This window comes from Agrilus planipennis, unplaced genomic scaffold (assembly GCF_000699045.2).
Source record: "Agrilus planipennis isolate EAB-ADULT unplaced genomic scaffold, Apla_2.0 scaffold172, whole genome shotgun sequence".
Taxonomy (NCBI): Eukaryota; Metazoa; Arthropoda; class Insecta; order Coleoptera; family Buprestidae; genus Agrilus; species Agrilus planipennis.
Genome location: NW_020438999.1, coordinates 657,983 through 673,186, shown reverse-complemented (window position 1 = coordinate 673,186; position 15,204 = coordinate 657,983). Strand labels below are relative to the sequence as shown.

Sequence of the window (15,204 nt, the reverse complement as noted above, 5' to 3'; positions counted from 1 at the left end):
GGTCCGTCTGTACCCCACGACCTTTTTTGGGGGTTTCCTTGGATCACTTAGGCAAATGCTGAGGCAGTAATATTCCACAGATAATCTTTCATTCTCTTCTGTCTTCATTTCGTCCGTCTCATCTTTCTCACCCGAACCACCACCCATCCATTCCCACGATTCCTAAATGGCGGCTGAAGAGGGCCTTCTGTCCTACCTTCCGGCATAGTTCGGAGGGTCTGTCCGCCCACCAGCATTACTGGCTGGTGGGAATGAAACATCCAAAAGTATTTTTTTTTTATTTAAATCGTCATAATACTGCATTCGAGATAGGTAGGGGTAAATTTTGTGTATCGACTCTTTGCAGGTAAACAATAGCGACGGTAACAATATCCTCAAATAATAATTGTAGACATACTTATATTTATAAACAAGTATTTCAAATAATATTAGAATACTAGTTAATTACAACCTTCACCTCTATCAGGGTGGAGATTGTGTTTATACGCTGACACAATTCAGAAGTTAAATTAAGATCAGAACTGACAATTCAGAATCAAAATCATCAAGTTCAGCATTTAATCATAAAAATCAGCGAAAGGACCTTCTGACTTATGTACATATACATTTTTATAGTAGTAATTGTAAATAGTGTAAATAAATATTACTAAGTGCAATTACTCGTGTTTCTTCATCATAAAAGTAGTTTATTTGCATTTAAACTCTGAAACTCTGATCATAAAATTCGTGTGCTCCCTCATAGGAGAAAGAAGTGGCGCGACAGCGCAAAATAAAAAGGCGGGATATGAACAAATTTTACGGATAAAGAGGGTAGATTTGTGTCAACGTATAAATAAACACAATCTCCACCCTGATAGAGGAAGAGGAATATTCTTTAAGTAGACCGACAGTCTATGAGGGACAGGGGTTACCCGGGGTACAGAGGGTTGAAGTGCTCTATTTTTTTTTAAATTAGGTTATCGAAACTGTGACGAATATTTTGGGTTAGGTTTTTTGCAATCATTTTTGTCCATTTCATCGTTGTCCGGCGCCTTCGTTTCAACTCATGAGTTCGCCCTTCAAGAATGAATATAGCGAGGTCTACATTTACGTAAATTTTTGAACACTATCTCGATAAGCAAATTTAATAAAATATAGGACATTTTCGCTCTCCGTATCTATCCCCAATTCCTAGTGGGCTAGTTGGTTCGACTTGAATCAATATCTAAAAATATTACAAAACGTGTAGAGGGTTTAACTAGATTTATTGACGTCAGCTGACATTAATCAAAATTCACACTCTAAACATAGTCTTCATAGGACTAAGCACTGAATTTCTAACGTAGGCTAACATTATACTATCGTAATTGGTCTGATTTTTAGTTAATTTTATTTAAGTCGAATTTGTCATTAGGAACGACAATGGAAAAATTTCTTGGAAAAGTACTGCACTGAAGATACTGTTGCATTGAACATTTATTGGCATGTCATAATTACAATGTTAGTATGGTTACCTTTATTAATTATGCTCATCTGTTATATCTCAATATATGTAAAGGTATGTAAATTTAAACTCTTTACTCATTCAGTATGCCAAATGGTATTTTTTTATTTCGCGAAGAACACGATCGAAGTAGAACTTCTTATGCACAAAGATAGTTTAGTAAATATAGGATGTACAAACCGTCGTCAAAAGACAAAGGAAAGCTCAAAGCTTGTAAGTCCACCTAGCTTACCTAAATAAGCTCGACGATATCCAAGAAAAATTGACAATCGACTCGTTCATCAATAGATGGAGGGATAACGACAAACAACAGCGATTTTGCCTAGTAAGGCCAAGAGCTCTCGCCGGCACATTAGCCTAATCGCCGGAGTAGAATGTCGTTAGACAGGCTTCTCGGAATAGAGTGCGCGGGCTGCAGGATGAGCCGGATGGACCAACTGATGATATACTTGAAGAGATTATTTGCCAAGTGGTAAGTGAATTCAATAAGAACCGAACCAGTAAGGTGTTGGAATTGTGCGAAGTTATTGGGCCACGTAAAAAGCGCCTGCAAGAACGAGACTACACAAGAGCGCATGGGAAACCATTCAGGGTCAATCCCGGAACAGGAAGTCCAATGCGTAGTTGCATAGACAAAAACTAGAACTGACAACCTTTTTCTCATTAAATGCATAAACAGGAAATAGTTCATTTCTGCTGGATACAAGAGCAAGCAGAACAATTATAAAATTCAGAATATTGACCAAGCTTAATAAGCTTTTAAGTAAGCGAAATGAAAGCTAAGTATTGCCATTGAAGAGCTAGTGGCTGTCAATGGTGAAAGTTATATCAATATAAAAGCAGGCAAAAACTCTTTTCATCACTTGGTGCTGGTTGTGGAAATGAAAGAAAAGGTAATTTTAAGTTTGGACCTTTTCCGGAAATATGACTTTTACTTAGCGAAGTAAAATGATGGGATCAAGAATGGTCTAACTGTTCCTATTGAGATGTCACAAATGATGGCTTTGTTTGTACCCGGTATATGGATACGTTTGAATACTAGGAACTTGTTAGAACTAAGTTATGTTTGAAGTTTTTTATCGGACTCTTGCTTAGTTGCAAGGGCTTCGTAATCAGTGGGACTTGACACTTCTGAAATACGTGAAAGAGTGTCTGCTACGGTGTTGTCCTTACTCGAAATATGTTGTATGTTTGTTGAAAATTGGCTGATGAAATTTAAATGGCGTGACTGTCTCGGGGAGTACTTGTCAGGGTTCTGACGGAAGGAAAAGGTAAGAGGTTTGTGATCCGTGAAATTAATGTAGTCGAAAGTGCTAAATTACACGACAGATTGCTAGAAGTTCTCAATCCAAAGCACTGGATTTAGTCTCTGCGTTGAAGAGTTTACCAGAGAAGAATGCTGTGAGCTCCCAACTTCCATCGTGGTATTGTTGTAACGCAGCGTCCAAGCAGTGGTCGGAAGCAACACAAAATATAGCTAATGTTCCATTGGGGTGGTGTAGAACACTAGTTTGAGCAAGTTGTTTCTTACTCAATTCGAATGGGTCGCCAGCCGTTTTTTTTCCATCGTAGGGGTGTGTTGCCTTTTAAATTTCCTTGGAGTAATTTGTTCAATTCTGGGTCAGTGTGGGCAGCGTTTGGTAGGAATTTCCTGTAGAAGTTTAACATGTGCAGAAATTGTCGCAATTGTTTTGCCGTGCTCTCTTTTGGATAATTTATAATTGTTGTTACTCTATCTGGTAAAGGTAGGGTTGCCATCTCTAAAATTTGGAAACCAGGGCAAGACGCGTGAAAACTCCGGATTTTAGAGTCCAGAACCCGGACATGTCAACAGGTTTTTTTAAACATAGTCAGTGTAACAAAAAACAGTTGAAAATGTCATAAATCACCCTTTTATTTATTTTCAGACCTTAAAATTAAATTTAGTCATTCTTTATCATCATTTTCAATGTACCTAACAAAACAGAATCTTATTACAGTTTGTTACAAATTGTTTTAATAATCAGTTAGATTTCTTTTACGTGTGTGGCGGGCGGCCCAAGACTTTAAATTTTTAAACCAGGACTACAAATGAACCCCCCCCCCCGGACGCTCCCCGGATGCCCTCTAAACTAGGACAAATCTGGGGAAACACGGACGGATGGCAACTCTAGGTAAAGGTCGTGTACCTTTCGCTGACACAGAGTAACCTAGAAAAGAAACTTCTTTTTCACTGAACTTACACTTTGGTTTGTTTAGTAGCACATCATATGAGTTTAATCGCGTGAACACTGTAAATGTTGTTCGTGCTGAGTTGCAGATTCCGATGCGACGAGGATATCGTCAATGTGGTCAAAACAAAAGTTGATGCCGCGTAATACTTCATCTATAAATCGTTGAAATGTATCACTCGCGTTGCGAAGGCTAAATTCATAAACGAAAATTCGAATAAACCGAATGAAGTTGTTATTTAGGTCTTCGGAATGTCTTCGTCAACAACCGGGATTTGGTTGTATGCTCGAATCAGGCCATTTGTGGAGAATATTATTTTGTTTGATGATAAGGCTTGCGTAAAATCTCCAATATTTCGGGCAGGATATTTGTCAAGAATAGTTCTTGCGTTGAATAAGCAATAATCTCTGCAGGGTCGCCACTCATCGTCTTTCTTCGGACTATGTATAGTGGCGATGCTCATGGACTTGAGGAAGAGCAAGCGATGCCCAGTTTCTCAAACTCTCTTTTGGCTGATGCAAATTGGTCCAGAGCAAGCTACAGGAGGACGACCAGGAGTAGTGTTTATGTAAAGCCTCGTTATATGCTTGGGGTGCATGAAGTAACCGTTGGAGCGCAGTAGTGACGGAAACTGCTTGAGTAGGTTGTCGTATCTGGATGTGGCGAATATGTTATCGGTGGTTTCTCAAATCTGCGAGCAATTCATAGTGGGCCAAGAAATCGAGGCCAATTATTGGTTTGTTGACATCCGCAAATATAAATCGCAGTGGGAAATTTCTACGTAGGCCTAAGTTGAGGGACAGGTTGATGTAGCCGTAGGTCGAAATGATGGTGCCATTTGCTGCTTGTAGCGGGAATGGTGATTTCTGACGTGGCCCAGGTATTAGAGACTTGGGATATACGCAGATATCAGCACCTGTGTCGACCAGAAATTGTAGGCGTGTAACTATGTCCGTAACGAAAAGACGACGTTACGCAGAGCGGACATCACTCGTCGCCTCTAGTGATGTCCGTTGCGGTTTTCCGACCGCATTGAACATGGAGGGGCCCCCTTGAGAGCTTTGTCTTTGAATCTCCGGTAATAATAACACTGACCGTTTGTCCTGTTGTTGTTGACCATGATTGGGAGGATCTTGACATCCGTTGTCTCATGTTTGCAACGTCATCCAGATGGCGTAGGAACTGAGAGGGTTTGCGATCACCGAGTGCTTCTTGTTCCAGTAGTTGCTTGATGTGTACATCTTGTGAAACACCAAGACGTCGAATGAGCGCTGCGTTGATTGTGCTGTATGGATCTTTCTCCGGAGGGTTCACGATGCTGTCACGTACTTCTGCGGCATATCGGGGATCAAGATTATCAAGTACATGCCCAAATTTGGTAGCTTTCGGAGTGATCGCAGATGCATCGAAACCAATCCGTCCACAGATGCCAAGACGGCGGCAGCGCGAATTGACATGTCTAAACGTCTCTAATTTGGTTGGCCTGGGCTACTGATCTATTGATGTGGTGATGCAGGCTGTGACGATACTCCCGGTATAAGGTCCAGAGGAGACATTACTTGCGGAACAATTCTGTACAATGGTGGTGAGCGTTTCAGCACGGTTGAGGGGGGCAACAGTTGTATTTCCCGCGATAGTCTGGGTGATTATGATTTCTTCTTTGGAAGGTAAGGAGCCCATTGGAACGCCTGATGATATTGTACAGTGTGGAATCGCAAAGTTGGTGGTGATGCAGGAAACGACGATATTACCAGTATGGAGCCCAGTGACAGATTGTAGAAGACAGACGGTGCTGTAGCTTATGTGTTCATCGGATGGCGCAGCATGACGTCGGGGTCACCAAATGTAGCGTGCATAACGCTAACAAATAAAAATGCAGACTCCAGTCTGTTTGCAAGTTTGGAGCTGGATGATGAAATGACTATGGCTATTTGCAAGTCTAATAGTCAGATGAAGACCAATCTGTTTGTATGACTGATTAATTTAATTGTATTTACACAGTATTTCTACAAACTATTTACATGGGGTAAATGTAAAGTGTTCGTCCAGCAGTTTGGTCCAAGTTCGATGGTTGACTCAGTTTGGTTGATCGACAGTGACAATAGAGTCTCTTGCCCACATGCCGTACGTTTATGAACTGTATCCTATACGGAGCGTTCCTACAATACAAATACAGATATATTTTAAATTTTAATATTAATTTAATTCGTGAAATGGCGTTTATTTTTCAATAATGCTTCGTTTATTTATTGAATATATTCATAATATATTCTAACACGCAATTGTTTTCGTAACATTTAATATTTTCACCATTTTACTCAAACTCAAACGCCGCATACGAAGTTTTACTTCAAAAATAAACAAATTTTACTGATTTACTGTTTTTGGAAATGCTGTTCATATAAAATAAAACTCAAACAACATTGTAATATTGTTTGAATTTTCAAGATTATGTAATTTGTCTAAAGTGATTTTTTTACAGTTACATCGTTATCAAATGAAATCACAAAGTTTACATGCTATCAAATACAAAAAGACGGCTGCCAAAATGATATGTTTCGTTGTGGTGACGTTTATGATTTGTCGTACGCCGTTTACAGCTCTTATATTCTACAGGAACTATCTGTTGAAACAGCGAACACTTTCAGGAAGCAGTAGCGTTCAAAATCAAGTAAGTAATAGCTCATTCATATTGTACTGCTTTGCGAAAAAAATCAACAGTGAAACCATACTTTTTACAAGAACCAGGGAGCGTCTAAAATATAATTAGGGACTCTTCATATTGCTGAAAACTATAAGCTTAATAAAGTTGATTTATTTATTTATTTAAATTGTGAAAATACGGATGATTCATTCTGTGAAAACACTGGGATGTATTCTACAGGTGTTTGAAACACTTTTTTATGTCATAAAGAGGGGCGGATGGAGATAAAAATTGTTAAAAATAAAGTAAAAAACAAGCTATAAAAGCCCATCTAATTGTTCATTCACAAGCTACAAATAAGACTTAGTACCTACCTATCAACTAAACGTATACAGTGGTACCTCGAGATACGAGTGCCCTAACACGAGTTACTTGAGATACGAGCTGTCGAGCGAGCAAAATTTTGTTTTGAAATACAAACGACATTTCAGATACAAGATTTTTGGCCTTTTTGTTAATAAATATTTACAGGAAAACAATCTACCCATACAAGCCCTTCTCGTCCTTGACAATGCTCCTGCTCACCCACCGAACCTCGAAGATGACATCCTCGAAGAGGTGATTTTTAATTTTAAAAAGGTACACTAAGCACCTGTTCCGACACTGCTTTGAGGTGACAGAGAACACAAACCTCACCCTTCGAGAGTATTGGAAGGACCACATTAACATTGTCATATACCCCAGAATTATTGATCAGGGCTGGCTGAGTATTACAACGAGAACCTTGACCTCTGCATGGAAGAAGCTGTGGACTGAGTCTGTAGCCGAAAGGACCTTCGAAGGATTCGAACCCGAGGTGCCAGTGGAGGGTCTCTGGGAAAATCAATGGGCGTTGTGATAGATGAGAGAGACGTGAACGAGCTCGTCGAGGAGCACTCTCAGGAACTGACGACCGAGGAATTACAAGAATTACAGTCGCAGCAGCATTCGGGGGTTCTGCAAGTAATTGGTTTCGAGGAAGAGCCAGAGGTGGAGGAGGTTATCTCTACAAGTGAGATAAAAGAGGTCTTGGGAATGTGTCTTATTCAAAAAAACGTAACAAAAATAATTGGGGGTATTATTTTTGGGGTTGGAACGGATTAATGGCTTTTCAGTTAATTTCAATGGGAAAAATTGCTTTGAGATACGAGCAAATTGACATACGAGCAAGGTTACGGAATGAATTAAACTCGTATCTCGAGGTATCACTGTATTGCGTATAACAATAATAATAACTTAAACCTTGATGTGTACCAATTAGCATATATATAGGCAAACCTTGATATATTAGCATTCATCCTCAGTACATAGCACTTAACTATTTGTTCATAGCATGTACTCATTGCACACTTTAGACATGACAATTACACTTAACCATCCCACCATAACTAAACCTTAGTCCTTGGTGCATAGCACTTATAGGTAGAAATTCTGTGGTTGTCATATATGAAGTGCTATATACCAAGGAGTATGTACCAAGGTGCGGGTTTTCTGATTCCCCTGAGCAAAGAACTTTTTTGTATTCTACCAGGACATCCTGCACCCCACCACCCCATTTCCGGTCGAAAATCAGCTCATATACACAATTACCATTCTCTTATCTCCACCCCCGGCGCCTAAATATATTTCTAAAAGGATGTCTCCCCCTTCAAATATGAATTTCTTATATACCTTATAGAATAGTTTCAAATAAGTAAAATATGTTTCGGCCTATTCTTTTCTCTGGTATCCCATTACTAAATTATTTACACTTTCTTTTCGAATATTTTATCGTCACTTCACCATTGCCATTTCCCTACACTGTACATGAGAATAGTTTCTATTAATGTTCCAAAAAGTAACATCAGTCTTTTTCTCCTTCTTCCTGCTTTTTTCATTCTTATATTTTTGAGTTCCCTACATTCAATCCTAATCTAATCTTCTATGTTTAATAAATCTTTTTTTATCGGTTTTCATTGTTTGCTATGAAGAGTATACTTATCATCTGTATATTTAGATCCGAATGGTAATAATTAATCCTCCTTCTCGTACATTCCTCAAGTTTTCTACGTTAAATGGTACTATACTAAGTGGATACTCTCCTTTTACTTGGTCTACTGTGGTCTGACCCTATTCCTTTTTTTACTTTTACCTTATGTCTCTACCATAACAGTTGCGACCTGACACATTTTTCCTATTAGCTCTCTCAGTTCCTCTTTACATGGAGGTACAGTCTATTTCAATTTGTTAGAATTGTGACCTTGAAGAAATCCTGCGCGAAGATAGAAAGAATAGATACTAGGCGTGAGCAAGACAGAAATAGTTGGAACAAGCTTGGACGAACAGAGCTTGTTATTATTTTTGGCTAAATATGCTTTTAAATAAAGCATATTCTTAAATTTTAACGAGGCAGTTTAAATAATTTTGCAAATGGTACTGTACACTTTTGTTTAGTTCTCGCTCGACAAATATAATTGAATTTGAAATTATGCTACGGGGCATCCTTATAAAGGGAAGGGGCATATCTCTAACTTCTTGAAACGAACAGTTTAAACAGTTCTTTGTGATGTTTCTTTTCATTAAAAGCCGTCTCCGTGTTTATAAAGAACGGAATTGCTTTATCTTATTACCGAGCGGCATGGCCTAGAGGTTTAAACCATTGCTTAGCATTCGAGAGGACGCCGGTTCGATTCCGGGTCCGTCTGCCTTGGTCCAAGTATTTCTGTGGTTTCCTTGGATCACATAGGCAAATTCTGGGGCAGTAATATTCCACAGATAATCTTTCATTCTCTTCTGTCTTCATTTCGTCCGTCTCAACTTTCCCTCAACCACCCACCCATTCCCACAATTCCTGAAAGCAGGCTGAAGAGGGCCTTCCGCCCTACCTTCCGGCGTAGTCCAGAGTGACTGCCCGCCCACCAGCATTACTGGCTGGTGGGAATGAAACACCCGAAAGTTTTTTTTTATCTCATTCATTTTTACATTTTCTTTAGATACTGCTTTTTTAATGTAGTTTTATTCTGTGGTTGCTCTGTTTCTTCGATAGCCTAAACGCGTCTCACTCATCTTTTCATTTTCTTCTAGAGCATCTTCCAAAGTATCTCTTAGTATTTCTGCGTGTATTTTGTAGTTAATGTAGTTCCTCTGTAGTTTTCTGGTTTTCTATTAAATTGTTATGCCAATTTCTTTAGTGTACTTAATATTCATTGAAGGATCCTTTCTTTCATATTTTGTTACTGACAATCTAAAAAAATTGCAGGCCAGTGGTACATTCTATGTAATGTGGTTTACATCAAAATATTTAATATGTTTAAATGCAGCAATTAATCCGATTATATATGGACTAATGAATGACAAATTTAAGAAAGCCCTTAAGGAAACCTTTCTTTTTAAATGCATCAGATCGTTAACGACAAACAAAAAACATGAATGTGGAGATACAACAAAAAAGAATGTAGACAACAACAATAAGTCTACATTAAAACAATAGTATAATTAACATATATATATATATATATATATAAGTCTACCTTTGTATGATATAATAAACAAATAAACAAAACAGTAAAAATAGTTACTCTTATTTTTTACCCAAAAGGACATAATAAAGAAAAGAGAAGAAGAAGGGGAGGGGAAGAAAGGGATAAAGATAAAAAGGTGAGGAAGTATACTTACTTAGGATATGGCTTTAGTGATAACAACAGGGATGAAGTACATAATATGAATCAAATTGCTAAAGGGAAGGCAACGTTGGAAAGGTTATGGGGTTTGAGTCAGAAGTTATGTAAGCATGGTATGGGGTAGAAGAATGATGTTATTTAAGGTGATGGTTGTGAGAAGTATAGTGTTCTATGGAGTGGAAATTTGGGTACGGGAAGCAAAACGGCAAGTAGAAGTATTGCACAAAGGATGAATAAAATGGGTATTAAATTTAGAAAGATAAACACCGGTCTATCTATGTAATAAGAAGGTAAACATTATGTGGGAAAATGTGGAAGAAGCAATAAAAAGGGTAGTAAATATGAGAAGGAATTGGAAAGCTACAAGAAAGGGAAACAAGAAAAAAAATATGAAGAAAGAAGGTAATGTAAATAGGAATAAAAAGTAGATATCATAGAGAAAGAGAGGGAGCTTAAAGATATTAAAAATAAATCAACAGCAGAAGGAATGGTTCAGGGAAAGGAAAAAAGGTGAATTGATGAGAAAAAGATGCAAATAAATAATAAGAGAGGATTTAAGAAAAATAGAGAGATCTATATATATGGTGGGTATGAAGGGGGTTATATGGAGGGAATAGGAGGGAGAATGGGTGCCAAAGTATTTAGTAGAGTGGAGGGGGTTAAGTGTAATAGCAAGATTTAGCACAGGGAACGAATGTAGGGGTTGTGAATAATAGGAAAAGGAAGAAGAGAGACGATATAGGATATGTAAAAGACAGGAAGAGCGCTTAAAACATATATTAGCTGTTCGAGTTTCTCAAGATGTTTTACCTAATACATGCGTTTTTACGCAAAATTGTGAATGAAGTCTATTTTTAACATATTTCTTAATTAATACACAAGTTGAAAAAGGCAACTGAGCAGATATTAGAAGGGGGAGCATTCCCCGGCATTTTCCCTTTGGTTAAAGCTCTGAACGTTTTACCAATCGCGAATAATTAATTTCGAAAAATCGAAATAAAGAATGTACCTACCTACAAGAAGCAATAAATATAAGAATAAAGAAAAAAGGAAAACCATTATTACAAGATGGAAAAGAAGAAGAGGAAATTAAGATAAAAAGAATAGAAGAAAGAGCTTCCAGCTGGAAGTAAAATTGGATGAAAGAAAACAAAAAATTGAAAAACTAAAACAACAACAAAAATTACACTTATACCAACTTACGAAAGAAAGATCTCGTGATCTGTTTACTGGAAGCAGTTTGGAGCAGTAAAAGAGGTAAACGCATGGTCAGAAAAAGCAGCACCAATGATAATTTCATTATGAGGAGAGGCACTGGTTATACTCCAGGAAATGCTCGAGTTTTAATAATATGACTTCCACTAACATGTCAACCGTCTGGAAAAGAGCTACAGCAGTACACATGTACAACTAGTACATCAGACGCAACTGAAAAGCAATAACCAACGAAATAATGAAACTCATCAAGAATTTAAGTCCTTAGACTAGCATGTCAGAAGACTTCATGTGAAACATTGTCACAAGCCTTACGGATTGAATCGGCGAAGCAGGCTTCCAAATGCATACGGATAGCGTGTCGTTCATTAAAGAACCGATATCGATGTGAAAAAAGCTTCTGCTAGAGACACGAGAAAAACACAATTCAAAATTTTGGGTATTTGGAAGGACTGGTCAACAACTATAGTTGCCTTCCGAATCGTTAAATAAATTAGCTAATTTTGGGAAAGATGTTTTGTTATTATTCGAAATTTATATCATAAAAAAGATACTGTTCCGTAAAGTCAAACTCAATAAATCTACAGTTATTGTACCACAAGTGCGTATGTATAGTAGAACCACCTCGTGCATTAAATTCATAAGCTATTTCAATCCATGGCTTTTCTTTTTCTCGTCAGGTAACCGCATCGTTTTTTTGGATTCTAACATTTTTTTATATTTTATTAATGTCTATGAGTAAATTTATTTCGTTTTGAGTAAAATTGGGAACTCTTTTTGATTCCTTTATTTATTACAATATATATTGTCAATAAATCAATGTATTTTTTTGTTTCACGTTCAAACACTTCTCTACTTTTACACAGTTATAATGTCATTGTGAAAATATTTTCTTTTGTTGTTGAACGTTCGTTTGTTAACTATTTTATAAGCATGTCATAAAACATCTGCAACACATTTTTGAATTTTTGTACTTCCCGCAAATATTATTAGCAGTTTACAATATTCAGATACCAACCTAAGCTTGACTAAACTGAACTAGTCAAAACGACTATACACATCGACGTTTACTAATGGACATGCCTTAGGTATCGACTAATAACCAATAACCTGCGGTAGAACAGCATTTTTTTCTTAAATTACCAGTAGTAGCAGAATACTTTTCTTATTAAAAGGCTACTGGTGGTACACTAGACACATCCAAATGCTTATGGCTCTCAGATGCTCACAGAATATGATATTTCTGTGGTGTACTGTGTGCATATCTATGGTCATAAACCTATGAATCTTCACCAAAACAAAAATAATTAAAAATCTTGTCTATGATTTAAAAAAGTGTGAACAAGTGTGAATATTATTTTTTAAAGACGGTATGAGTATTTAAAAACTCACAATCATGGGTATCTTAGATAAAATATCAGAAATAGAAAAAGAAATTTCAAGGACTCAGAAAAATAAAGCTACAGAGTATCATCTTGGCTTATTAAAGGCAAAATTGGCAAAATATCGGTCTCAGCTACTGGAACCCTCAAAAAAATCAGAAAAAGGTGATGGTTTTGATGTTCTTAAAAGTGGAGATGCCAGAGTGGCTTTAATTGGTTTTCCATCAGTTGGAAAGGTATGTTATAATAAGTATGTACTTAAGTACTTAAATGAAACATACAAATTTTCTTGCATTTTTCAAACTCATTGCAGTCTACTCTTTTGTCAACCTTAACAAAAACTGAAAGCGAAGCTGCATCTTACGAATTTACAACATTAACATGTATTCCTGGAGTTATAGAATACAATGGGGCTAATATTCAGCTATTAGATTTACCTGGAATTATTGAAGGTGCATCACAAGGAAAAGGAAGAGGTTTTTATCACTAACTTACTATGTGCTCCATATTTTATGTTTATTAACAATATCTTTAGGAAGGCAAGTTATTGCTGTTGCTAGAACAGCCGACTTAGTTCTAATGATGCTTGATGCTACCAAACAAGATGTGCAAAGGCAGCTTTTAGAAAAGGAACTGGAAAGTGTGGGAATCAGGTTAAATAAACAAAAGCCAAATATTTACTTCAAGGTTAAAAAATACCTATTAATTGAGGTATTATTACTAATACCTAAAATACTTGCAGATCAAAAAGGGTGGTGGTATCTCTTTCAATTCAACATGTCCATTAACTAAGATTGATGAAAAACTAGTTCAAATGATTCTTCATGAGTATAAAATTTTCAATGCAGAAGTTTTATTTAGAGAAGACTGTACTGCTGATGAACTGATCGATGTAATATGTGCAAATCGTGTTTATCTTCCTTGTCTTTATGTCTACAACAAAATCGATCAAATTTCTATCGAAGAAGTTAATAGAATCGCAAGACAAGCACACAGTGTAGTTGTGAGGTGAGTATTTCATTATATACGTACCTATGTAAGCATCTTTATCAAGTAAAAAATATGCATAATTTTATCAAAGTGTAGGCAGTACAAACTTGATATTGGTAACAAGAGCAGATTAAATTGTTTCAATACATTTGAATGTTTAAATTCACTATGAAATTTGTCAATAATATAGTTTTACTAATATACTTACATCTATTAAGTATGTAGCATTGAAGTGTGAATAATTTTCTTTCTCATTGAAGGAAATTTCAAAAATCATTTTAAAGGGAATTTTTCATATAATGGCAGTTTAGTTACATGTAATGTTTTTTAATAGCGTTTAGTTCTTCGACTTGTCTCAAAAAGAATATCCGCAAATTCACTAAATCACGCTGAATGCTAAAAATGCGGACCCAAATATATAAATAAAAATTACAGTTTCGTCATATTAGCAAAATTAATAAATGTCTTCAAAATTTTTATAAAATTAATTGAATCTACCTTTACTCTGTGGAAATTATTTTAAATTATAATTTCCATAAAATTTACTTAACAGTAACATCTGCAGAAGCCACAAAATGGTGATATATGTAAAATAATGAAATTTTATGAAAATTACATGATTTGATTTTTAATTTTCTCACTTTTACCATTGTTTCAGTTGTAACATGAAATTAAATCTGGACTATTTACTAGAAGTGTTATGGGAATATTTATCTTTAATACGAGTCTACACAAAGAAGCCTGGTCAACCTCCTGATTTTGCTGATGGGTTAATTTTGAGAAAAGGTGTTAGTGTTGAGCATGTGTGCCATGCCATTCATCGAAACTTAGTTCAGGCTTTTAAATACGCTCTCGTTTGGGGTACTAGTACTAAATATTCACCCCAAAGAGTTGGTATATCACACATCATGCATGATGAAGATGTTATTCAAGTTGTAAAAAAATAATATTGTTACAAATATATTAATTTGATACACCATCTGCTTCTGTGTATGTTAACTTGATTATTCTTACTGCTTTATATTTCAATAAAGGAAAATTTTTAAATGAAATGTATTTTAAAACATAAATATCAGGTTTTTTATTATAATGGTAACAGTAGTAAAAGTACATCATGCAAATGACACCTATCATACAATTGTAAGGTACAAAAAAAAATACTGGCCTAGCACTGAAATCGTAAAAAGCATAAGCGCGTAACATTTACTGTAAGAATGATGATGCACAAAAATTATGAGAAAAAAATTCAAAAGCGTATAACTAAAACTGTTATTATAAATTAAAGACTTAAAGACATTATTATTGCACTAAAGAAATAACTGCAATAACAAAATGTAGTGACTAGGTGATGTGAATGATATATAATATATTCAATAAGCAATTAAGTCATAGTTGATGCATGTTCATTATTCAATGCTTAACTTAAACAAATATTGTACTTCAACATTCGTCTTGTATGCATGTAAAAGTTTATTTAAATAATAAAAAGTAAGTATAACAATATATCAATTTATCAAATAAAGTAATAACTTTAGAATAGGGTTTTCCAATATTTGTATAATTGCATTACAAGATTGTAAT

At 36.0% G+C, this 15,204-nt stretch overlaps 2 protein-coding genes across 2 annotated transcripts in view; both read left to right on the top strand.

The window, feature by feature from the left end:
- The window catches only part of LOC108737850 (substance-K receptor), an 11,458-nt gene extending 1,612 nt beyond the window's left edge, over positions 1-9,846 (top strand). Inside the window, exons 4-6 of the mRNA XM_018470978.1 lie at positions 1,394-1,537; positions 6,177-6,365; positions 9,616-9,846. Coding sequence (XP_018326480.1) covers positions 1,394-1,537; positions 6,177-6,365; positions 9,616-9,846 — 564 coding nt within the window. The remainder of the gene's footprint in view (positions 1-1,393; positions 1,538-6,176; positions 6,366-9,615) is intronic.
- A 2,671-nt stretch (positions 9,847-12,517) lies between these two features.
- Positions 12,518-14,693, top strand: LOC108737862 (developmentally-regulated GTP-binding protein 2). Its single transcript, XM_018470994.2, has 5 exons — positions 12,518-12,869; positions 12,947-13,109; positions 13,169-13,320; positions 13,376-13,641; positions 14,282-14,693. The coding sequence occupies exons 1-5, from the start codon at positions 12,648-12,650 to the stop codon at positions 14,568-14,570; spliced, it is 1,092 nt and encodes a 363-aa protein (XP_018326496.1). The 5' UTR covers positions 12,518-12,647; the 3' UTR covers positions 14,571-14,693.
- The last annotated feature ends 511 nt before the right edge of the window (positions 14,694-15,204 follow it).

Excerpts from the sequence above, each read along its gene's own strand:
- LOC108737862 (XM_018470994.2), top strand. The coding sequence starts at position 12,648 with ATGGGTATCTTAGATAAAATATCAGAAATAGAAAAAGAAATTTCAAGG. Across the intron at positions 12,870-12,946 it reads GTTTTCCATCAGTTGGAAAG|TCTACTCTTTTGTCAACCTT; the intron begins GTATGTTATAAT and ends AACTCATTGCAG. Across the intron at positions 13,642-14,281 it reads GCACACAGTGTAGTTGTGAG|TTGTAACATGAAATTAAATC; the intron begins GTGAGTATTTCA and ends CCATTGTTTCAG.